At 46.3% G+C, this 24,698-nt stretch overlaps 1 protein-coding gene, 1 long non-coding RNA gene and 1 other non-coding gene across 8 annotated transcripts in view; all 3 read left to right on the top strand.

Moving 5' to 3' along the window:
- The window catches only part of RAB11FIP4 (RAB11 family interacting protein 4), a 113,253-nt gene extending 104,883 nt beyond the window's left edge, over window positions 1-8,370 (top strand). For 3 of the 5 annotated variants that reach the window (XM_017812112.1, XM_017812114.1, XM_017812113.1), the window contains 8 exons: window positions 269-368; window positions 780-883; window positions 1,432-1,572; window positions 2,097-2,178; window positions 2,434-2,571; window positions 3,057-3,215; window positions 3,560-3,703; window positions 4,941-5,203. In XM_017812112.1, the coding sequence (XP_017667601.1) occupies window positions 269-368; window positions 780-883; window positions 1,432-1,572; window positions 2,097-2,178; window positions 2,434-2,571; window positions 3,057-3,215; window positions 3,560-3,703; window positions 4,941-5,057 (985 nt within the window). In that variant the 3' untranslated portion in view covers window positions 5,058-5,203. Of the gene's footprint in view, window positions 1-268; window positions 369-779; window positions 884-1,431; window positions 1,573-2,096; window positions 2,179-2,433; window positions 2,572-3,056; window positions 3,216-3,559; window positions 3,704-4,940 lie in introns of all 5 variants that reach the window. The other 2 variants (XR_001874266.1, XM_017812111.1) reach the window with 2 other exon arrangements.
- Window positions 8,371-13,348: 4,978 nt separating this feature from the next.
- The window catches only part of LOC108495892, a 37,692-nt gene continuing 26,342 nt past the window's right edge, over window positions 13,349-24,698 (top strand). The window contains exon 1 of one of the 2 annotated variants that reach the window (XR_001874260.1): window positions 13,349-13,759. This is a non-coding gene — a long non-coding RNA (uncharacterized LOC108495892). Of the gene's footprint in view, window positions 13,760-15,244; window positions 15,321-24,698 lie in introns of those variants that run through there. The other variant, XR_001874262.1, reaches the window with a different exon arrangement.
- On the top strand, window positions 18,019-18,090 carry TRNAT-CGU. The gene has a single exon. It is a non-coding gene; the product is annotated as a tRNA-Thr (tRNA).

Here is a 24,698-nt window from a genome sequence, read left to right as displayed (position 1 = left end):
TAAGACTTAAGTATTTTTTAAACTATGTTAATGCTGGTGGCAGATCCTATCAAAAGCAACAAAGAGCTCACTCCCTAGAACTAATGTCATTGACTGTGCTCAGTGTGACTTCATTTAGCTACCAGTCTCTTGTAAGACTTGTGTTTAAACAGTTGTAATTGTCACTGAAATGATTGCACAGATTTTAGCATCGGATGTTCAAAGTCTCAACCAGACTCTTTGTCCTCTCTCCTCATCAAGCAAAGTAATTATCCTTCTGATCTTTCAGACAACTCTTCCACAACAGTAACTTCAGCAGCAGCAATGGCAGCACAGAAGACTTGTTCAGAGACAGTATAGACTCCTGTGACAATGATATCACTGAAAAGGTGAGAAGCTGTGTGCCTTGGGATTAATGGACCCAACCAAATCCTGCTGCAGACCTGCACCAATGGATGGAACTCCTTGCTCACAGTGCCCCCTGATCTGAAGTACCTCATTCAGAATTTCCTTGATGTTCCATTGATATTACGACTTTGTTTCCCAGTATTGTAAGAGCTGTGCGAGCACAGATCCAGGCATTGTGTTAGTACTTCCTTGGGGTGTATTTGCATTGATCACCTTCAAGGAAGATGCTGGATCTGGGGAACCCAGAATTTCAGAGCTTAATTTCACTGCTGGCTTTGCAGGAAATATGCCACCTTTAAAAAAGAGTAGATAGCTAAATGCCAGTTAGGAGCAGTGAAGGAGCGTTTGAAGAGAGAGTCAAACTCTTCCATTTTTTCCACTTCCCGTTCCAGGTAACGTACCTAGAGAAGAAGGTGACAGAACTGGAGAATGACAGCCTGACAAATGGTGACCTGAAGAGCAAACTGAAACAAGAGAACACACAGCTAGTTCACAGGTAACAGGGCACAGAGCCAGGTCTCCTTACCATGTCAGAGCAAAGCCAGAACACAATTGTGGGGAAGGAACATCTCTACCTGCAGAGTATGACCAAGTCTCCTTCCTTAATGCTGACAGATGAAATAAGGCTTCATCTGAGAAGTCAAGTGCAATAGGGATGAATTCTGAGCAAGCAGAGGCCTTCCAAACTGGTGTCTTTAACAGAGATGTTACTGACTTGCACAGAGCAAGCTCTTCTGCTGTGAGAAAGGTTACTGTGGTGGTTGGATTTGGTTTTTTTTCTTGCATGTAGCAAGAGCATAAGGCTGGGTTGTAGTCCTAGCTTCTTGAGATTGAAAGAATAATAGATGAACCAGTACTACTTAATTCTGTGCTTATTGGGTAGATTAAATACAGGAGAGATACTGGGAGAGATTAAATGCCAAGAGAGAGGGTGAAGTAGAATGAAATAAAGGAATGGACCAGAAAGACGGAGGCGGTGAAGTTGCACACTTATTTTTTAAGTACTTGTGAAGCTCTTACTGAAGTGAGATCTGATTTCCTTAGAGTTCATGAACTAGAGGAACTATTGAAAGACCAAGAAACATCAGCAGAACAGACCCTGGAAGACGAGATAAAGAGACATAGAGAAGCTTACAGCAAGTATGAAAAAGAGAAAGGCACTGAAATCGAACTGCTGAATACAAGGTAACAAACACCTTGGTGCCACCCAGAACAGAGCACAAGGTTCTCTTGTCTTCATTTTTACTTTGCACGTAAATGTAGGCTGTTTACCACCAGACAGTGCACAGATGGTGGCAGGTTGGCAGGTCAGTAGAGTAGCTGTGCAGCTGTGTGTCTTAAAGCCCAAAAGCTGGGAGGATGCCTTACATTAATGCTTTAATCCACGTGGCCCATGTAGGCAGCTTAGCTGGATATTTGGCATGGATTCAAGGAGGGAATTGTGACCAGCTGTAGCAAACATTTGTTTCTTCCGACTTGATTTATTTTTTTAGGTACCTGTTTTTAGGAGCACAAGAATCTGGGGGTCAGTGTGGTGTTTTGGGCCCTAAAAACAAACTATCAAAAAGCTCACGTTAAAAAGTGCTAAGATTAGAAAGATTTTTGTGTTTGGTCTTTCTGTCAAGTGAAATGGCTTTTTAGAGCACGCTATTTTGCATGTCTGCAGTCTTGAAGAGATATCTGCTGTAAGGTTTTTGTTATTAACACAGGGTTCAGCAACTGGAAGAAGAAAACGGTGATTTGAAAAGCACTGTCACACGGCTGAAATCCCAAACGGAGAGATTAGATGAGGTAACAAACCCCCCCTGAGTGCTTGAGCAATTTAACAGCAATTTCATTTGTGTAAGAGCAAAACCCATACGGTGCTTGGCCCGGCTTCTTAAATTTTTCTTCCTTAAACTATTAATGGAATTGGAACATTTAGAGGCAGGAATGCCCCAGGACACAAGCCAGCTTATGACCCGCTGTGTCTGTAGGTTCATGTCGTAAAACTCAGGGTTTCTCCTGCACTTGCAAGCTGGTTATGGAGTTCCCCGTTTATTGTAGGAAAGGCAACGCATGTCAGACAGGTTGGAGGACACGAGTCTGCGACTGAAGGATGAGATGGATTTGTACAAGAGAATGATGGACAAGCTGCGGCAGAACAGGCTGGAGTTCAACAAGGAGAGGGAAGCCACACAGGAGGTAGGTGTGAAGAGGGATGTAAGGCCAGGCAGGCTCTTCTCACCTGCATGGAAACCCATCTGAAAAAGAATGGGCAGACAGGATGAGCACTGAGAATAGCACAGCCAGGGAATGTCCTGCTGGATTGTGTTTCTGTGGGAGGGTGATGAACAGGGTGATGAACACTGCAAGAATATAAATGGCAATCCCTGACCCAAAGGGTTTACAACTCTTTGAGTACTTGCAGCTTCAAATGTGTGCCCTAACACTTCCCATACTAGGGCAATTATGCTTAGGGACATGAAGGTTAGCAGTCAGAGCCCCTTCCATCTCTGCAGTGGTGTAAGTGAGCTGTGCTTCCACAGAAGAGCAGGTGGCTGTGCTGTAGGACTCTGGCCTCAGCCAGACTCACAGGGTGCTTGTCTGAGCACAGAGGTGGCTGTTTGCAGGGGGGATGGTTGTGCAGGGTTGTGCTGGAGATACACGACCTCCTTGCGTGCCCACAGCTCATCGAAGACCTGCGGAAGGAACTGGAGCACCTGCAGCTGTACAAGCTGGAATGTGAGCGCCCTGGGCGTGGGAGAAGCTCCTCATCCAGCGTGAGCGAGTTCAACGCCAAAACCAGGGAGGTGGAGATGGAGCATGAAATAAAGCGGCTGAAGCAGGTGAGCAGAAAAGGCCTCTTGACCCACATGAAATGTATGGGGCTGCCTTGGAAAATGCCTACAGCTGCAACCCCAGCACACTGCCTTTAGGTTTTGTCCCCCCTTTATCACAAGCATGAGACACACATTGCATCTGTGTAGGACTTCTTTGCATCAGTAATGTGAATTGTGCCCTGTGATCCAGGCAGGGAGGACTTGTCACTGGAGGTAAGAGAGTTGCTGTTAACTTGCCGCCTCACCACGTGTCACTCAGACTACCTATGATGTTAAAATATTACTTATTTTTAATGAAACCTTGTTGGAAGAACTTAAAAGCGATTTGTCTTTTCATCCTCCTGAAACAGGAGAATCAGAAACTTCGTGACCAAAATGATGACCTTAATGGACAGATCTTAAGCCTCAGTCTTTATGAAGCTAAAAATCTCTTTGCAACGCAAACAAAAGCCCAGTCACTGGCTGCTGAAATTGATTCTGCATCAAGAGATGAGGTAATGTGCTCTTTTAATCAGGTACTACATCCAAGAATAAGCGTTTTGCAGTGTAATTAACTGTCAAGGTTGAACTATCTGAAGTTGACAAATGAACAACAGAAATTCTGCTTTGATAGGAGTTCAGGAGTGTTGGAAGATTGCCCTAAGTCTAACAGTGTTTTGGGATGCTCCTTGTAATATAACTCTCCCATTTCTCTCTCTCAAAAAAAAGGAATTATGAGACTCTCAGTGAACTGGTTTACAGTTTTAGGGTATTGTGATAGTATGACATAAGTTTCGTTCAGAAATGACCATAAGTAGTTATTATCTAAATTTGAGCTATATATTGCCTATATTCCCTGTAGCAGAGCTGAATTCTTGAAGAAAGTAAGTAGTTTGCAATTAATAATCTGATAATGCTTTGGAAGATATTATGGGAAGCCCATTTGTCTGTGGGCTGAGTCCAGCTCATGTAGCTTCCTCTGAGCTCCAGGACAGATTGTGAGATCAGGCCCATGGATACATAAAAGCTCCCAGGGAAGAAGACAGGTTAGTGGTGAAGGAGATTAGAAGGAATTGTTTGCCTTTTATGCTCTGTTTCTTCCAGACAGAATTCCCCATTTCTTCATCAAAAGGAGTCCTGAGACAGGCCTTTTACCCAGTGTGTACTGGAATGACCTGCCAGCCTTTTATCTCCTGGGCAGGCCCTTGAAGTGAAGTGCATACTTGAGTTTCTTGCTGAACCAGAGCTCTGTGAAGGAAGGTGTTTAATTGTTGATCTCTAATTAGGTAAAAGCAAATTGGGCTTTTGCTATTGTCAAGAAAAATCTGACTTTCTCCCTGTGTATCTCATGACTCTGGCTCATGCAAGGGATGCCCAGCACTCCCCCTTCAAAGGAGGGAAGTGCCTGACAGCTGTGGCCCAGGCTCAGTAAAACCTCACAGACCTGCATAAACTGTTCCCATTTGTGCCATTTTTCCTGTCTAATAAAACAAAGGTAAGAAACTGCAGATTCGGGGTAGTACTTATGTGAAGGCAAATGAAAATGGATACCCAAATAACATGGGCTTTAGGAGGATCTGGGGTTCTGTCACTCCTTGGCAGCTCTGCCGGTTTGGCATTGAACGTGCGACGTAAAAAGCAAAGCAGTCTTCATCTTTGGAGAGGTTGAGGGGCCTTTCACAGCTCAAAAATCTAACTATTGGTAAACTAGTGAGCATATTTCAGGAGTAACTTGGAAATGTTGTGTTTCAGCTCATGGAAGCCCTCAAAGAGCAGGAAGAGATAAACTACAGATTGCGACAGTATATGGACAAGATCATTCTGGCAATCCTGGACCACAACCCGTCCATCTTGGAAATAAAGAATTGAAGAGAATAGGAGAAGGAAAAGCAGCAACTGCCTGATATTTCTGCACATGCCACTGGATCTAAACAACACTCTGATACTGTAAATTAATCTATAAATATATATATATACACTACGTGTGAGTGTGGGTGCGCGGGTGTGTTTATATGATGTTTGGTACACTGTTATTTGTCATTGAATTGGCTTGGTTAGACTTTTTCCATGCACTTTCAATACCTGTGATAAGATGGATACTGTATATTAATGTAATAACAATATAACTGGATCATGCTGTTTTAGATACTGGACAAAATGACTCTACCTCTAGTTGTAAAGGTAAAAAAGACAATGGAAACATATGGATGTGGCCCTAACTTTAGGAGCAAGAATTTTTTCTTCGTTCTTCCAGGAATTTGGGTACCACAAACCAATTGACATACCCAGGTTCAGTTCCTGACTGGTGCTGACTGTGTAATTTACTATTTGATTAAGTTTTAGTACTTCAACCATGCATCGGGTAAAAAAAAACAAAAACAAAAACAAAAAACCAAACACACGACAAAAAAAACAAACTTTGGGAAAAGACAAGACACAAAGTAAACGGGAAGAAGAGGAAGATACTGCAAAATTGTTTGCTATTTGTGAAAAAAAAAAAAAAATCACCATCCACTTGTTTGCCACTGTCAGCACAAAGTGCTTTTGATGTAAGATCACTTTGGAGCCTGCTTTGGGGTGCTCTGAGCCAGCTGCTCCTCGGCGTGTGCGTGTGTGTGTTTGTTGTGCCGGGAGGGGGGTCCCTGTAGCACTGAGGCAAAGAGCTCTTCTAATCTCTTCCCCTATTTTCAGGGGTATATCACGGGCCATTAAGATGAATTCTGGGATCCTGCCCCTTCCCCTCACCCTGAGTTTAAAGATTTCACTGAAGGAATGCATTCCAGTTCTTACCAAAAAAAAATATAAATTTTTGCATGACATATCTTCACTTCAGGGGAGGAGGAGGAGGAGCAACCCTTGACATCACGTGCTGAGTTGCTTTTCCAGCCCATATAGCTGCACTCCTTTGACCTTTTTTTGGGCAGGCTGTGGAGAGGATCCACTGGTTGCTGGCACAGCCATGGAGAGCAGTCTGGTGTGGAGTGGATTTTACCTATAGGGCAGGAAAAAGAAGGAGCTTGGTCTTGCAGGAGTTACCAGTCCAGACTGAGCACACACGTGCATATCTAAAGCTCTAAATAGGGAACACATCCTCGCTTAGATGAGCAGTTGTGCAGGTGCTTAACTTTTAAGTGTGTACTGAGACTGCTCAGAGAAGTCAGTGTGACAGAATATAAGCTTTAAAGTTGAGTTTATGCTTAAATGCTGCCTTAAATAGGGATGACTTCAACATGTGCCTGTGTTCTCCGGAGCTGGATCTGTGTACTGCAGGGCTAGGACCTTTTTAATTAATAATGTAGCTTATATAAGGAGCTTATGGAATCATTTGGGTAGTTGAATGCTAAAAAGGAATTTTATTCCATGCACTTTTTTTAAAGTAAAAGTTTCACACTTTTGATTCACACCAACTGGCACAGAAAAATAGGCCCGAGTATCTGGCTTTCCCCAGTGCATAGAGATGTTTCCTCTCTTGAATACACTCCCCAGAAGAACGTTACAGTAGCAATGACTGTGCTTTTCTGTGTATTTCTTGCTGTTGGCAGTGTCTTGCCCTTAGTATTCTCTCGATGTATCTTGGTGTGTATATGTGATGCATTTTTCCTGAATTTGAATACATAAAACTGTATTCAGTTATGGATGTAAATATATATATATTTTTCTGCAATCTCTGTGCTCTTGCCTTCAGTGATGTGTTACTGGAGCGATGGGAAGCAGGGGATGTGCTGGAATCAGGCTTTCTTGAAGGCAAGAAAATAAAAACAGTTTGTTTCTATGTATCTGCATTAGGCAGGTGTAAAGTAACTGGAAAGAGAGAAGGGACCGGAGGAATGACTGTGGGACACAACACCCCACACAAAGGTGTCTGCAGGAGAAATGGTGCAGTGTGGTTTGAACAGTTATGTCTCAGGGCTGGGTTCCTGGGACTCTAGGGTAATCTGGAGGAAAGGATTTTAAAACCACTCCTTTGCCACCTGGGAATGGTGTAAAATGTCCTGTGCTACATTGCAGCAGCTTCTGTTTGTGGAGAAGCTGGTGGAACACCATGGAAACCCCACACAGCCACCCTTCTGCTGCTGCTTCTGGATGTGCCACCGAGAAGGTAGGAGAGGAACAGTTAAGCCACTTGGTGCTACCTGCCCGCAGGACTCCTCACCTGCACTTTAGTGATGCCATTTCCCTCTGCCTGGTGCTATCTGTGGCTTGTGCCAGGGACTTTGCTCTCTGTATAGGCCACAGAGGACTCTTCCACATGGTCAGGTGGCTATTGCTCACCTGCTGTGACAAGCAGGGCTGGGTGACCAGCAGCCCTGCTTCTGGAGCTGGCTGTGTTTGGGAAGTTACACTGCTGGCCTGCTCTTGTGCGGTGGATTTAAATGTGAGTGAAGCTGTTGCAGCTTAGACTGGTGACTGAATGTTTTTCCCTAATTATTTTTTAAGTAAACTAGACTTGGCTTCAAAATTTTAATAATCTAAACCCCGTCCCCACTAGGGTGGAACATCAGCAAATGTTGAGGACTGTTTCACTGAAAGCAGAGCCTGGCTTACTTCACTGAGACCACAGAGCCCGTGGACGCCAACAGAAGACATGACTGTAGTGGTAGCCAAGTTCCTGTGAAGGTAATTATATGTAAGAGGTGAATAGTCACTACTAGTGACAAATAGTCACCGAATCTGGCCAAAATCCTGAAAGGGATATTCCCAGCAGTGGATTTTCTAAAATCTTGGAGGACTTCTTCCTCAACTCTGTACCCAAGTGTGTCAGCATTTAGAAACTCTTACTTGCTCCACTGTTTGCATTTGAAGAGTTGTCTTACCACCATGTTGGTGGTGTTTGTAGCTTTGTTTTATTGTGTAAAGGAGTTACCCTTCTGCTCCTGTGGGGCCCTTGGTGTGGTACTGCTGTCTGGTACTGTTGAAATACGTATCCAGATACTTGCTATGTTTGACAGATAATGTGAGTTGGAGGTGGGAGAGGCATTTCACTGGCAGATTTTCCTCTAAGGTATCCACTTCTAAAAATAATAATTAGCAATTGCATTCTTAGACTGAGTAACTGCAGATATTAGACCAATCTGTCTTGCAGTTCAAGCCCTGGAAAGCCCTTCTATCTCAGAAAAGAAGTCATCACATTTTATGACAAGCAGGTAACTTGGTAATAAGGGATCACTTGATGGGTCACTGGGGCAGGGAGGAATCTGATGCTGAAGGTGCAGAGAGTGCACACTTTGATCAGGTGCCAGACACTTTGGCGGAACAGACGGGAGACGTGGCGATAGGGAGGCACCAGTTTGGGTGTCTGTTCTCTGATAAGTTTTACTTCTTTGCTGTGCTGTCTCTGTGCTCTCAGGAGAGCTGGGGAAGTACAGCCTGCCTCTGTCAGTGTTACTCTTGCTGGAACAAGGGCCTCGCTTCCCTGGGTAAATAACTTCAAACACAGAAATGTAGTATCACCCTGTTGTAGCATTGCACAAACGCAGCAAACATTCCTGTGTCAGACCCCTGCTTCTCACTTAACCCCTGGGGACGCGAACACAATCCCAGGTTCTGTATCTTCATCTGTTCCTTAGTTCATTCAACCTTAGACTCTCAAAAGCAAAGTGATATTCTGGTCAAACCAGTTGCAAACCACTGCAGGTATTTCTGTACCAGTGGCTTTTGGCTGAAAGCTGCCCTTGGTCAGGGCAGTCCTACACACAGAAAAATTACCTCTTTCAAAACTTGCACTTGAGAGTACCTGAAATTAGTCTCTCAAGATTTTTCTGGTATTGGTTGCTTCCCTCCAGACTTCAGTCTTCAGCTGTTGCCTAGTATTGATTTCAGAGTGATGCTGATTCAAAACTGCTTTGACATCAAAAGAAGATTTTTCAGCTTTCTTAATAACTTCTGTTAAAGACTCAAACTCTTTAAGAATTTGTCTTATTTTGAAGTGCAACAGTGACAAACTGTAACTATCTCATCTATTTTTAAGGAATTTTTAATATGCAAATTTGTAGCAAGTCTCAAAAAAAACCCCAAACCATCCCATGCACTTTTGCTGCCAACTTTCCTTTCATGATCTTTGGGAGAAATTCAGATGTTTCTCAGCCAGCTCTGTAGGGAGTTGAACACAGCATTATTAATTCTCAAAGATATGTGTATCAACAAATATTTTGCTGTCTGAGTGCAGCAATGCTCCATTTACTTGGGTAGAACTGCCTTGCTCTCCAGAGAGGATCTAGAGCTACAGTGTTTAGGCTCCCTAATCTGGTTTGTAAATGAGGGCTTGGAAGCTGATACATAAACACACACTTTGGGCTGTTACACCAGGCTCAGCGGTCTCTGCATCATAGTGCTGGTGACATGTGATGAGTCTAAGAACTAGAATTTACAAATAAAAGATCAGTTTTTTTCCTTCTTTGATGACAGTGAATATACAGTGGTTTTCTCTTAAAACAAATACTGTATGGTGTGGTCTGAGGGATTTTTTCCAAGGAAGGAAGGAAGGAAGGAAGTAGCAGCTGATCAAACACTTGCCAAATCAGTGGCTTGGCTTATATTGATTTAAGTGAAAACTTGACTCAAACTTTAACTGAGCAGTTCCTGGTGTAAGTAGCAATGCTCATATTCTCGTCAAGTCATTTGTTTCTTGAGAAACATTGTCAAGAAGTCATGACAGGTGATGTAACACAGCTGCTTCGTTTTAAAGGATATAGTTCCACAGTTGCTGACATTTTTTTCCTTTGCATCATCCCCGGGGCTTTTTCTCAGTATTTTTGAATTCAAGGTATTGATTCTAGGAGCAGTTTGCTGTTGAAGCATGTGTGGGTTTCTGTTTAATGAAACTCTGCATGCACCTTTAGATACTGAGAAGGATTGCAGTAGGTGTTGGGTCTGAATCCTGTCATCCTGCATAATGCACTGGGAGTTGCTCCTATCCATGTGCAAGAGAGTTGTTTCTTTCTGGTATTCTTCCCCAGTATTTGTTCTGTTGACAGTTATACTCTCTGTCTTGTCCCCAGCCACTGTGCCCACTGTCAGACTGGCTGTGTGCCTTGGGGCAGCACTAGGAGCAGATGGAAGGGACAAATTCAACATTCTTGGCTTCAGTATGGCTTTAGCTACCGAGACAAGAATTTCAGCCTTGTCTTTATACCAGGCCAGTCCTGTCCTTGCCTTTTGTGTGGTCATGAAAGCTGGTTGTGTTCCATGTACAAAACGCTGAAGCTGATTCTCAGTATGCAAGCAGGTAGGGTAAGTTTGAAGGTGATCCAGGTGTGGGATCACTGGGATGTGCCACAAGTTTTGCCTGGATTCTGTACAGGTGTCCCACTGCACTCTGTACTCACAGCCTGTGAGAGGCACAGCCCTGCAGCTGAGCCTGGCAGGCACACCTCGAAGGGAACAGGGAACGGCAGCAGCCCATAAAGACACAAACATCTGCAGCCAGGGCCACGGTACCAGGGTTTGCCACAGTGTGGAGCCAGCTGACAGTGCTACGTGCTGTTCTGGATACGATGGGTTTTAGCTCACTGGCTTAAGTCTGGAGGTTTTGTTTCAACTCAAGAGTAGTACCTGTTCAAAGAGACACAGAGGGATTACTTTTGACTGAAACTTTAAACCTCATGAAAACATAACAGTAACAAACATGGGGCTTCTGTGGTGTAATTTGGACACCTACCCCTCGAATCCATATTTCTGGTTGGTGTAGGTGTTGTTAGTGGTGCAGCTGCGACATGTGAGCTGTAGCTTTCACACCCCTGTTGTCAGCAGTGACACTGGCCCTGGCAAACCCCTCAGAGCTGCTGTGCCCCATCGAGGGGCTGGGACTCTCCTGGGAGAGTGTGCAGAGGGTAAGGGGGGCAGGAGGGCTGCAGTTACTCCTCCACACAGGGATCTCACACTACCCAACACCAGCCCTATTTTATATAATACCTTATCTGTAGCTAAATTATTCTGGCTTTGGAGAAAGGACGCCAGAAGGGGAACTGAGAATTTCGTGTCTTGTGAACCTGCTACAGGGCAGTAAATGTTGCACTGATGTTATGTTTAAATACTGAAACATTTTGAGAATTACTGTAAAATCGGTTGTGAGAGCCATTTGTTTTTCTTTGTTGCACAGACTACCCACGTTTTTTGCATGGTTACGTATTTTAGTACTTGTGCCTTTTACTTCTCTGTTGTGAGGATACATTTTATTTTTGCATTTTATCATCTGTTTCGGGCACTTTTTATATACACTTCTTTCATTTGATCATCTGGTTTCTTGTACATGTGTATATATAAACTAGATCAGATTTGTATTCATGTGCCTCTGAGATGTAAAAAATACTCATTTTGTACAGGTTTTTTTAGAAGCACTAGATCATGGTCTAAATTACATAGCAAATGAAAATTAACATAATTAGCAGTTCTTTGTCTTCTTTTAGAAATGTTGTGTCAGATGGCTGGTCTCTTTTGTAAGGCAATGTTTCACACACACACTCGCAGATTTATTGTTCTAGTATCGTTATGAGACCAATTCTATCCACTTGTTGGCTTCAGTTAATTCAAAATAATAAAACACTTAACTAAATGTTATTGTCCTGACTTGGCAACTATAGTTTTTATTTCCATTAAAGCCAATTTGCCTCTTTTTATACTTGAAATGGACCCCAGACCAAAACCTCATTTGAACACATTGCCCATTTCAGGTTAACTACAGTTCTGGGATTATTTTTGTGGGATTGGGCAAGTGATTTACTTTGCCCATTGAAATGGAAAGAGAAATAGCATTACCAATTCATAGACTCACCATCTTAGAGCACCTCAGATGCTTTAAGTTATTCCTTCTCTTTCCTCCCTGGCTTCTGTGGCAGCGTTTCCCAAGGACAGACCCTGGATCTGCATGACTGGAGATCTTCCTCTTGCAGATGTGACAAACTGGGTGTCTTGCTTTTCACATTTTGGCAAATGCTGAATAAACTCCTTCCCATGGGGTTTGTAGCACAGCACTCTCCTGCAGCATTTGGGAAGCTGAATAGATGCGATGTGAGACTGGACATCTGTAACTGGCAACCAGGGATCTGGTCCTAGAAGTGTCCTTCCCTCCCACCAGCCTCTTCCTGAGCTGATGGTTTCATTTCTGGAGTGTTGACCCCCTCATCTGGTGAGATCCCTCCACTTACACCTTGTGGTTTATCAGTACCCCACTCACCAGCCGCCAGACACAGTGAGATAATAAACTCTGCTAAGTCACAAGGAAGAAATCATCAGTATCCCCTAAATCTTACAAAACAATATCCCCTAAATCTTACAAAAAAAAAAAGATTTATCTCCTAAATCTTACAAAAATCTATAAAATAGTATGTTCTGCTCTCACGGAGCAGAAATTTTTTGACTGAAATCAGCACCCATTTGACAGAATATAAAGCTGCCTTAGAAGCAATGAGGTGGTTTTACTTTTTTATTTTGAAGGCTGCTTAGTATGAAAGTGAGAAAAGTCCACTTGCACCATTGTTACTGAAAAAAAAAAGCAGCCAGCAAAAGTGGCATATGACTATTTTTAGTCTTGTTCTGTAATTTATACCACCCGTGAAGTGATGTCAGTACTGTTGCAATGTGCCATTTACACTATTTTCTTTGTATTTTCTTAAAATACTTTCTAGGGACAATAAAGCTGTCCTTGCTGATGTGGATCCTTCAGGTAGCTGTAATGTACAATCAGACATGTAAATAAATTGTTTGCTTTTCCTGCATGACTGAAACGTTGTCTGTAGTGGATGACTGATTTAATGTCCCTCCTTACCTTCCTTCCTGGTCCACCTCTATTTCTGTGCTTCATTTAAAGGAGGACTGCCCAGCTCTGCTCTGCCCTGCCCAAACACCGGCTTCCTTATCTTTGGCTGAGTTATGAGGGAACTCCAGGATGGCAGGGAAGGAGTTTGCTCAGCACGTGCCTTACCTGACAGCCACAACCATGTAAAACATCCAAGAGCTGTGTGGGATATGTAAGGCCAAAGCTTTGTATGGGACGACCCATTAATCTCTCCGCTTCTGTGTTGATGGGCACTCCAGCTGTGAGCTGTTTGCAGGATTTGGAGCCAGCTTTTTAATCTGGCCTGTATTTACTGACCCGTGGTGCTGATGAGCAGTGCTGTGACTCCTGCCCTGAGGGGCAGTGAGCTGCTGCGGGGAGGGCACAGCCCAGAGCCGTGTCCTGGGGGAATCTGGTCTGGCCTCACATGGCCAGCAGTGACCACCCCAGGGCGTGTGCCGGGGGAGATGTTCACTGTTAAACTGGAGGCGCCTGTGCCAGGAGAAGCCTGAGGGAAGACTCTGTTCCTGGGAGAGGCTGAGGCTCCTGGGAGTGCCTGGAGGGGCCGTCCTGGGAGCAGGACAGCAAGGATTGTCCATGAGGGGCCAGGGTGGTGCTAGGACGGCTTGGGCTATGCCTGGGAGCTGGGACCTGTCACTGGTGCCATGTGTGGAGGAGCCCCTCAGCCTGGTGAGGGCTCAGGCCAGGACTCACCACGTTCCCATTCCCGGCGGAACAGGCTCTGCGTGAGGCGGGATGCTGCAGGACACACCGGGGCCCACTCGACCAACACTCTGAGGTAATTTTTTTTTTTATCTTCTGTTTGAGCTGCCAGACCCACTGGCCTCTTCTCTGCACTGTATTTTAACTGCTAGAGTTAAAAAAATAAGTGAGGAGCAGTTTGGGTTTGAGGCTGCTTTTTGCAAACTCTGTGGAGTGAGGGGAGGGCACGGTCACCTCAGGGGCAGCCGAGGTGTCTGTGGGCACTGTTGCCCAAAAGAGTGGGGCCCATGGCTTTGTGAAAACACTGCTGACAGAGGGGCAGACACAGCCAGCCTAGGAAGGTGCTGGGTGCTTCTTATGTGGTAAAAATGGGGGGGATTGTTGTGTGTTGGAACAATCCAGGGGCGAAGCAGCTCCTCAAGCAGCCCTGTGCAGCTCCCTGCCTTCTCCTGCCTGCCAGGCATTGTGTTGGAGGAAACCATCAAGGCTGGCCTGGGAGCACCAGCAAAGCCCACACTGACATAGCCACAGGGTGCAGGTGGCTCAGGGATGTGTTTCCACAGCAGTTTTACTGGGTTTGAAGTTTGGCTCCTGAAAATCTGCTGCTTCGTCAGGTGTCATTCGTGCCCTTGATGTAAAAAAATGTGACCGTTTTTCAACTGTGTGGAAGATGGTGAAGGGTGTAGAGCCAGGGAACTGAGCCTGTGGTGTATTATTTAAAATATAAAGTGGAATCTAAAGTGGTAAGATCTCTGCCTCCAGCTGGGCTTGGAGCAAAGGAGAGGGGGAAAGGGAATTTTGAAAAGGCTTCACTAATCAGTTCAAGCCTTGCAGGGCAAAGTTTTTCCTTATAAAACATTTTGATGATCTTCAAGTGATCATAGCGTATCAAACAACTTTCATCTGGCTCTCAGAGGTCTCTAATCCTGGTATGTGTCTTTTACAGTATCACCCCATGTGGCTGTGGGGCAGCTTTTCTCACTGTGGGTACAGATATTTGGGGAATCAGGGCAAAGATAGTGTATAAATAATACATGGAGCAACGTACCTGAGTGTTATCTTCTCAGGCTTTTCCATTCCCAGATTCCTCCCAGCAATGAGATGTTGGATATTCAGATTTATAACTGCAGGCTCAAAGAAAACTCCCTACTGTGTATGCTAAATTACTTCACCAGAGAGACAGGGAGAAGTTTTGTTCCCAAATCTCAGCACCTCAGGCTAATGTGATGTACTACTGACCTACTTCCAGATCAGTTACACACTGCTACACAAGAAAAACACAGTGGGAAAGCAAATCACCTGTTACTCTGGGGATAGGAATCATCAACACTATTTACCACAAAGTCCATAATAGTTTCTAAAAAATTATGCTGTTTTTACATGTTTTTACTTGGCCGGGGAGAGCCACAACCCTTGGGTCATTTTACAAACAGGAATTTTACAAGCTCAGAACTCCTGGGAGGTGATTCTTATCTTGTTCCTATCTTTTGAGAGAAGGGAGGAGGGAAGGAGGGTTTGAGGGCAGACAGGAGAGTAGGAGAGTAGGAAGTAGATTGCAGGAGTTCAAACTGCTGAGAACTTGAACAGTGACAAGGAGAGCTGTTACAAAGAGGAAACACATCTCATGTGAGCATTGAGTGAGTACATTGTCCAACTCCTGTAGTCTGGCAGCAGGCTCTGATCTCCTCATGTTGTCTTGGCTGACACATGTTGTTCAGCAAAGCAGTCTCAAAGCCATGACTTCAGTGCTTTCCCTTGCTCTGTTCACTACTCTTGGATGGCCTGTTTCAATGCTTTCCTGAATCTCTGAGGTCAGACTGGGATGTGTGACTCCACTCTGAATGTCTTTTGACCCATGCAAAACAGCAAGGACTCTCCTGGCTTGCATAACTTGGGTGAAATTTGTCCTCGGAGCCAACTGCTTTTTGGATGCAAAAAAGAGGTTAGAGCATATGACTAGTAAATTGAAGACTGTCCCAGATGTATAATCATAACTGTTTGGGTTAATGGTGATTTTAAAGCAACTTTGCAATGATAATATGTCAGCAGTGTCCTCTGGCACGGTGCTTATTTCCCTCACACCGAGATCTTTGTGCCTGAGCTCAGTGACTGATGAGGCAGTTTGCATTTTGAGGCAATAGTGTGTAACGTGGGGTTTATGACTCAGAGTACAGACTGTTTCTGAAAAGACAGAGGAGCTGGGCTGTGGCACCAACTGAGGTAGATGGAACTCAGCTGCTGAAAGGCTGCGCTCGCTCTCTCCTTGTTGTACTGGAGCAAATTGCTGGCTCTGTTTTATGAAACACTGTCTCTATGGCTTTTCCTAATGTGCTCAGGCTTTCATTTAAAACCTGAACAGTCACCAGGCAGGGCTGCTCTCAGGCCCTCAGGAATCCTCTGGTCTGCCTGAGCACTTGTGCCATGTGACACAGAAACAACACCTGACCAAGGCTGTACTTGAGCCTCTTGGATCAAAGTGTGGACTGAGGAGCTGAGCTCTGGCTGTGCAGAGCAGTGAATTGGGGGGCAGCAGCAGAGGAGTTTGTTTTCATTCATGGAAATACTGTGTAAGTGTGGATTAAAGGTGAAGCCCTGAAGCCCCCCCCCTCAGTGGCCCCATGCTGGGGAGCAGCAGGACTGGGCAGTGGGTGCAGCAGAAAACAGGCAGGCTCTTCCCATCACTCTGCCAGAGCTAGGGAGGGAGCAGGAGCACTGCCAGGACTGTCCTGTGCCCACCACCTGAAATGCAAAGTCCAGGGCCATGGAGGGGGCAGGATGTGGCTGAAAAACAGCTGCGAGTTCTGCAACCCCAGCACCTCCTGCCGTACTGCTTTTTTGGGGCTCTGGGTATCGCTGGGATGCTGAGTTCCCAAGCAACTGTAGCCTCAAAAAAGTAAACCTTAGCAGCAGAGACAGGCTGGGATAGATTCGCTGCAATATTGTTATGAGCACCTTAAAATGGGACCCTGAGGAAAGCGACTTTTCCTCTTTGGAATGAGCTGCTCAGACCTCACGTGGTTGGTTTATTTGAGCAAGGAGAACACTGCAAACACAGGATGCATTCCTGTAATAAAGGTTGTGTAACTCAGATCTGATTTGACAGACAGTGGGGCCTGGTTACAAATTCATAGTATAAAGTAAAGATAGGGATTCTATTATGTGAGATTGGCTTTAGGTTCTAACTGTGCCTTTTCTTTCCTCTTTGGTTGGTTGGTTCGGTCTGTGTTTTTCAGGACAAATATGTAGGCTAAAAAATAGCAGATTACTTTCTGCTGCCCAGCATTGGTTGAAAACCAGAAGCCAGGATGAAAAATGTCAATGCAAAGCTAAATAATGGTTCAAAACCACAACCTTCAAATTCTTCCCTCAGCTAGTGGTGATAAAAATGAGAGCTGATTCATTTCTTGGGTTTTAACCAAGCGTTAGCCATAAGACTAAATATTTGGTAGCTGGAAACCCAAAGGAGGAAATATTAATAATGCAGTATTGTATTTAAGATTTATGCTATTATGATTTGACTGTGTAAACAGAAGATAATGGGATTGAAGTAAAACGTGAAAATTCAGTTTGAATATCAGGAAACACTTCCTGACACAAACCATATTAGATTGCCTGATGCTGTCCCAAGGGAAGGGTGGGGAAACGCTGCTGCTTGGCTCACAGGGAAGAGACAGTCCCCGCCAGCCTCCCGAGTGCCGGGACAGTCCCCACCATCCCGGTGTCCCGGGCCCTGCGAGGGGCTGTGTCCGATCCCACTCGGCTCCTGCTCTCGGGGGATCCTTTCCGGCCCCCCAAACCGGGAGCTGGCCAGCGACAGGGCCGGAGCGTGAGCTTGGCAGTGCTTTTCTCACACCGAACAGCCGCTGTTTGTTTCCCGAGGCAGCTCCGTGTTCCTGCAGGGACGCTCCGCGTTACTCCGCCGCGAGAAACACCGGGAGAAGGAAAGGAAAGCGAACCCTCCCCGGTAATTCCGTGGTGTGGGAGCAGCAGCGCTCGGGGACACCGCGGGAAGGGGTTTCGCAGGGGTCCCGCCGCGGGGGACGGGGCAGGGCGGGGCCGAGCCCCGCGGGCGGGACACGGTGCGGGCACACGGCGAGAGCCCCGCCCGCTCCCGGCGCCCCGCCCCGCACGTGCCCGCGGCAGCCCCCGCGGGGCGGCCCCGGGGGCTCCCCCCGCACGGCGCGGCCGCTCCGCCCCGTCCCGCCCCGTCCATCCCGCCCGCTCCCCGCCCCGTCCCGCCGCCGGCAGCGCCCCGGGACGCGCCGTCCGGTCCCGGCGGCGGCCGCGCCGCCCGCTGCCTTCCACTGGCGGCGCGCGGGTGCAGCCAGCCCGTCGGGCGCGGTGGCCAAGTGGTAAGGCGTCGGTCTCGTAAACCGAAGATCGCGGGTTCGAACCCCGTCCGTGCCTGCCGAGGCAGCGCGGTGCGCTGGCAGCCCCGCCGCGGGGAGGCCGCGGACGCCGCCTCGTTTGCGGCTCATTTTTGCTCTCGGTGCCGGAGATCCGCGGCCCCGCCGCCCTTCCCGGGGTGTCGGACATCCGGCCCCGGGGAAGCTGCGGATCGCGGGGCTGCCGGTGGCCGCAATGCTCCGCGGGTCCGCACCGTGGAGCTGCTGGGGTGGCCGCGGTCCCCACGCGTCGTGGGGTGGCATCAGCAGGGCGTGGGGGTGAGCAGGCTTCGGGCAACACCGGTGGTGCACCCCTGGGACCCCTATGTCCCCTCTGCACCACGGGACCCAGGAACCACGTCCTTGCAGGGGACAGTTCTCTGTGCTCTGTGTTTTGCCCCAGGACAGGTGTCCCGAATGCAGCGAGGCACAGTTAAAGTAAAGCTGTGCTGTGCGAGGGGAGTTGGGTCCGCTGGGATGTGAAGAATCCCTCTCGCTGGTACTTTCTCTGTAGGTGCTGGGTTTGATGTACTGCTCACATATAGAGTCCTTAAAGGGTAGAGAAGTCGAATCCTGGAATAAAAGCTTAGTGCAATTAGAATCAAAGAATTGTTAAGGTTGGCCCTCTGAGATCATCGAGTCCAGCTGTTAACTCAGCACTGCATGTTCGCCACTAAACAATGTCCTCAAGTGCCACAACCACAGGTTTTTAACTCTTTCAGTTTTAACCCCATCCCAGGGCAGCCTGTTCCAGTGCCTTACCATCCTTTCAGTGAAGCTGTACCATTTACCCAGAATTGACCTTCATTGTTTGGTTCTTAACGCACCAGTCTGAGCAAAGCTTTAGACATGTGCAAGGGCATTTCTGCTGGCTCTCTAGAACATCACTTTGGTCACTGCTGCTTCCAGACAGCTTAAAATATGTAAGGAATAATCATTGCACTGCAAAATCACAACAGCCAGATATCTGGGAAGAGTGGAGGAGCCTCTTTCAAAGAACTAGCTGCTTCCTTTGATGCTGAGGAAAAAGCTGGTTTTGCTGTTTCAGGTGCCACACTCAGCCTGGGCCTGACTGGGCAGGAGGCTGTTTGCCTTTCTTAATAGGGACTGCACTGTAAGGTGTTCGGGGAGGTCTGTACAAAATGGTTGGACAGTATGTTATTAACGAACCACAAAACAAGCTCTAGTATGTTTTGATATAAAAACAGGAAATGCAGTTTAAAACTTGTTTAGAAAAATGTAGACGCTATTTTACTTGGAAAATGCAGTGCTGTCAAAATCCTGTCACCTTTGTTAGATGAAAGTTCCAGCTTTGAAACACCTTATTTTGACTTTTTTTTTTTTATTCTGCAGTTTCTCACATCAGATTGTCAAACCGAAATGCTTCTAATTATTCAGAAGCCATCTTGCAGCTTCTGCAGAGCATTTCAGCATTCTGTGGGTTTGTTTCTGGTTGAAAGCAGTTGTGAAAGCGAGGTCCTCCCTGAAGGAGGCTTCCCATCCCGTAAACTTGAGCAGTTGAGTCTTGCCCAAACGTGTGCCACGAACCCAGGACTAAGAACCAGGTATTTCAATAAAGCTCTGGCTCTGCTCTTCTCTGTGACCAGAACACATCCAGGCAGCTTCCCAGTTGCCTAACTTCAGTCTCTGCAGAACTGGAATATTCACTTTTAGCGCCCACACGTCTGTGAGGAAGGTCCTTCCCAGGCTCCGTGCTCAGCTCCTGGGGAGGGGCAGGGGACAGCCCTGTCCCAGGACTGCTGTTGGAAGGTTGTTGTGCATTTTCCCTCCTGGAATAAGCTCACCTTCCCAGATCCTTTCTGTCCAGGAACACATAGTTCTGTCAGTGTGTTCCTGCTCATGTTGTTGTCTTCAAGGCAGGGTTGCGTTGAGGCAGATCACATGTTCCCTCACTTCCCAAATTCCTGCCCCCCTCTTATTACTCAGGCAATAAAATTGATTTTTGCCTTTAATTTAATAGCTTGTCCTGAAATGCCACTGAACTTTAATCAAGGTGCTTATGATCTGATCATAGCTTGTGCTGGAGATGGGTTTGGGTTGGGGTTTTTTGGTGGGTGGAGGAGAGCTGTTTGTTTTGGACACAAGTCCTGACTTAAAACATAAAAATTTTTACGTGGCCCTTTTGAGTTGCTTTAAGGTCTTTGACTTTATTCCAGAAAATACTGAGAACCTCCCTCTGAATATAACACCTCTGTGAAATGAGGATTAAAATGAGGCCCCTTTTAATTACCCAGTAAAAACACATTACAATTAATGTACTTAAAAGATGTGTTACTGCTGAAAATCTTGGCCATATTTAGATACAGAATTGTCTAATCTTTCTGGCTTGACAAACCAGTTATTCAGAATCCAGACTTCTTCATGACTGCTTTAAAAAAAGTGTAAAAATGAATTGATTATAACAGCAGTATTTCTGGGTTTGATGTATTTTTGAGAGGCTGACACAAAATGTGTGCTTTTGAAAGGTAAGATGTGAATGGGGACTAAAAGTATAATGTTATTTGTTTGGACTATTATAACATTTTCAGTGCTTTGCAACTCTCCTGAGTCGCATCTTCCCTGGGGTCAAACTTCAGCAACCACAAACCAGTGTGTTGGGAACACAGGAGGAGCTGTGTCTGGTCAGAAATAGCAGTGAGATCACTCCACAGCCTTGCTCGGACCTTGCTGTGTGGAGCCAGGCAGGGGGATTGTCCCACAGGCTGGGCAGACCCGCCTCTCCCATTAATAATGTTTTGTCTTGTTTTCCCACCTCTCTTGTCACCCTTCCATGGGATGGCTGACACCTTTAAAAAAAAAAAAAAAGAGGGAGAAAAAAGCTCAGCCATCCAAGCCCTGAAACCTTGACCTTGGAAAGAAAAGGGCTGTGCTGAGTTGTGCAAACGGAGTGTGGTGTGCCAGGGGTGACCAGGCTGAGCCAGCTGGGCCGTGAGCTGGGCAGAGCCCCCACTCTCAGCCTGGGGGGCTGTCCCGGGGGCCAGGACCCCCTTTGTACACAGTGAACAACTGGGCCAGGCTGGGAGGGTGCGCAGTGTCTGCAGTACAAAACTGAAATAATGTTTTCTGCAGGTTGGACAACTAAAAGTACAAATTTTTTTACGAAGCTGCAACCACTGGTGAGGAGTGGTGGAGGAGGCAGTGAGCTCAGATGAGGCAGGAGAACACTATTTGCAGTATTGTCCGGGTCCCAAATACATGGCAGGGTAAATTAACCCATGAGTAAATAAACCCCAAACTGTGGAAATCTTCACATGGCTACAGCAATGTGATTCCCATTTCCATTACGCCTGGAATTTAATGGACTGCTGAAGTTTGACCAAAAGGCATTTCTTGTGTCAAAATGAAAAATTACAGATCAAAAGGGTGACTTTGCAGACAAACATATCGATCTAAAGCCTGGGTGACACAGACTTCCTGGAAGAGAGCCCAGAAGCATGTCTGTGTTTAAAGTCAAATGGCTGTAGCCTTTTACCACTGATGAATAAAAAATGTTTTTGTCTGCATGCCGAGGGCTCGAGCAGAAACAGAAATTACTCGATTTGTTCTGCCGGAGGAGCAGGTACGTGTTTGTGAATATTTATCCACTGGATGCTGCAGAATCCAGTAATTTAAAAAATGACAGGGAGATAGGAAATAAGAATTATTTTTTCCCCTTGAAAACTCTGTTTATGGCACTGTAGGAAAGGCAAAGTGAGACTCCTCATTCTGTGTTCAAGGGGCAGAGTTGCTGCTGTCCTCTTCTCCAGAAACATGAAGAGGGGAGCAGTTGTGAAGTTCCTCTGTGAGGATCCCAGTTGTATTTTTGCTTTGGTACGGAGCAGCAACTCTTCAGAGGCCCCTGAGGTTGCTGCTGTCCTGTGTAATTCGGTATTAATGGAAAGGTCTAGGTGTGCCTAGCCTCCCTGACCAGGATGGATGGAGGGCCCAGCACAGGAACGCTGCTGCTGCTCCTCTGAGAACGAGGTGTAAGGCAGGAGTGGCAGCAGTGGGATTTTGTGAATGAGCTCTGTGGGCACCAGGATTGGAAGCTGGAGTCCTTCCTGCCGTGCTGGTGGAGTGGAGCAGCGCTCGGTTTCCCGAGGGAACCCGTGAGACAGATTTTAAATGAAAAAAGTGGTGCTGAATGGCAGCGACTGCTTCTGGGAAGCCCAGAAAATGCCAGCTGACACTCCAGGCAGTGTGTCTGAAAGGAACTGCAATTATGCAGGGAAGGAGGAGCAAGGGGGATGGATGGGAGATTTCTAATCTCTTCTCCTAGGCAGCCTGTTCAACCTCAGCAGCACTGGGCCTGCTGGGCACAGAAGCCCTACTCCTTTCCCTGACTCTCTCTCAGGTATTTATTCATGTCCCTGGCTGTAAACTGCATGAAAAAAAAAAAAAAAGAGGCTCAGAGCCAGGCCTGGAAGGTTTGTGTACAGGGTTCTCCTTATCTGTGTGAGTAAGCTCTCACATTTACCACAGAGTGAAGTTTGCTGCAGTGAGCAAGCTGTTGCAGGATGAAGAGCAGTAACATGAGTATAGCTTTTATTATTATGATCTTGCTGTAAATTGGAAAAAATTTCTATTGGAAAAAGTTCTCTTGATGAAATTATATGTTTGTAAATGCAGTGCCATGGGAGCAGAGTCAGGTGTTGGATTAATATAGAAATAGGACAAGAGGAAATGGCCTCAAGTTCTACCAGGGAGGGTTTAGATTGGGTATTTGGAAAAATTTCTTCACCAAAAGGATGCCAAGCCTTGGAGTGGGCTGCCCAGGGAGGTGGTTGAGTCACCCTCCCTGGAGGGATTTAAAGGATGTGTTGCATAGGGACATGGCTTAGCGGTGGACTTAGCAGTGCTGGGTTAACGGTTGGACTTAAAGGTCTTTTCCCACCTGAACAACTCTGTGGATTTCACATTAGGTGACCCTGCTTGAGAAGGGGTGGGTCCAGATGACTTCCAGAGGTCCAGCCTCAGCCATTCCATGAAACTCCTTTGCCTCTGAAGTTTGTACTGAAAGGCCTGGGGCCAAACCTGCCCCTGTACCACCAGCAGTGGCTGCCTCAGGGGGTGTTCCCTGGGACTGTGCCTTGACATCTCATTTGTGGCAGCGGTGATTCAAACTAGTGCTGAGTTGGTACAATCACCCAAGTTAAAGAATTTAAACTGTATATGAATTCAAGGCAAGGACAGCCTAATATAGAATGTAGTGTTTACTGTCTTCGAAGAAGCTGTAATAAACTTGGACAGGGAGCTTAAGCAAGAGATGGAGCAATCAATCAGCCTTGCAAGTGTGTCAGAGGGTCCTTGGGAGCCCCAGCCTGAGATTTCTCTATGTTATAGCTGGGCACTGTGGCCATCAATTGAACCCAGAGGGTCATAAGAATTTGATGGCATTGTACAGCTTGCACTGTCACAACCTTATTGGAATTGTGAGGATTGTGCATCTGGATCGATGGAATCCTTGTCACTAATTTCACAGGGATTGTAGCCAAGTTCAAACATGTATTTCATCATAGGAAAAGGAAAGCAGGAGTCATGTGAGGCTCTGCTGGTGTAGCTGGGTTTAATGCCTCATTTCATACTCCTGGTGTGTAGAGGGGAGGACTAACGCTGGGGCAGCATCTTTGATTTTAAGAAAGCATCTTGTACAGTCCTGTGGTCACTGTCCCCTCTCAGCAGTCACTGCAATGCCTTGGTGCCCGTGCACAGTGAGAAATGAGCTCCAAGCCCGAGCCTGCTCCCTGTGAGACTTGGCTTGAGCTGAATTCCTGACTCCTGTCCTTTCATCACTCCGGGCCCAACTGAAAGAGTACTTGTGAGCTACCAAATATAGAATGTGCACAGCCTATTTCACAACTGGAAGTTGCAAATGCTGGAGTGGATTTCATGGACTGAAGCCCCCCAGGGAGGGAACCTTACAGTGAATAATGTTAGTGCATTTGTTTAATCCCTGGGGATTGTGGAACATAGGATTAAAGTGGGCTAAGGGGATTTCCCCATTGACAGCTGCTCTGCACTGCACAAACACACACACATACACGCGCACAATTTTTTTATGTGCAACTTGTTCAGGCCCAAAGAATTTAAACTGCATATGGCACTGTGCATAACATGACCATTGTTTCCACATCTGGTTACACATATCTGTCTCCCCCAGTAATTGTCTTTAATAGACACAATTGGGGATGAGGTAGTTGTACTAAGAAGAGACATAGCTCTGTGTTTGAACAGGAAACCATTATTTCTGAGCTTAATCACAGCTCGTTAGTCCTGTGATTTTCTCCTCTCCCCCATATACACACAAGCACACATGCTTTAAGTACGAAGGCCCAATTTTTGGTAGGGCATTCCTCTTGTACTGACGGTTTGCCAGAGTTTCTTTGGACAGGCAGAGCCTTGGCCAGGGAGCAGAGAACCAGAGCATGTCTGAGCAGTGACAGGAGGCTGGAGCTCACTGGTGTTACGTGGGTGCTCCGAGGTGAACAACCATGTTCTAGTAAATGTTTCAGAGTGGGGACTGCAGTTCTATAAATCCTTAATGAACTTGGCTGTTCGGTGTTCCCGCAGAGATACATGGGGTCAGGCCAGCTCTTTGCAATACATCCTATTTGCACATTTCAGACCTTT

This window comes from Lepidothrix coronata, unplaced genomic scaffold, assembly GCF_001604755.1.
Source record: "Lepidothrix coronata isolate B3197 unplaced genomic scaffold, Lepidothrix_coronata-1.0 Scaffold34, whole genome shotgun sequence".
In the NCBI taxonomy this organism is placed as follows: domain Eukaryota; kingdom Metazoa; phylum Chordata; class Aves; order Passeriformes; family Pipridae; genus Lepidothrix; species Lepidothrix coronata.
The sequence above is the reverse complement of the archived record's forward strand: the minus strand, read 5'-3'. Positions and strand labels throughout refer to the sequence as shown.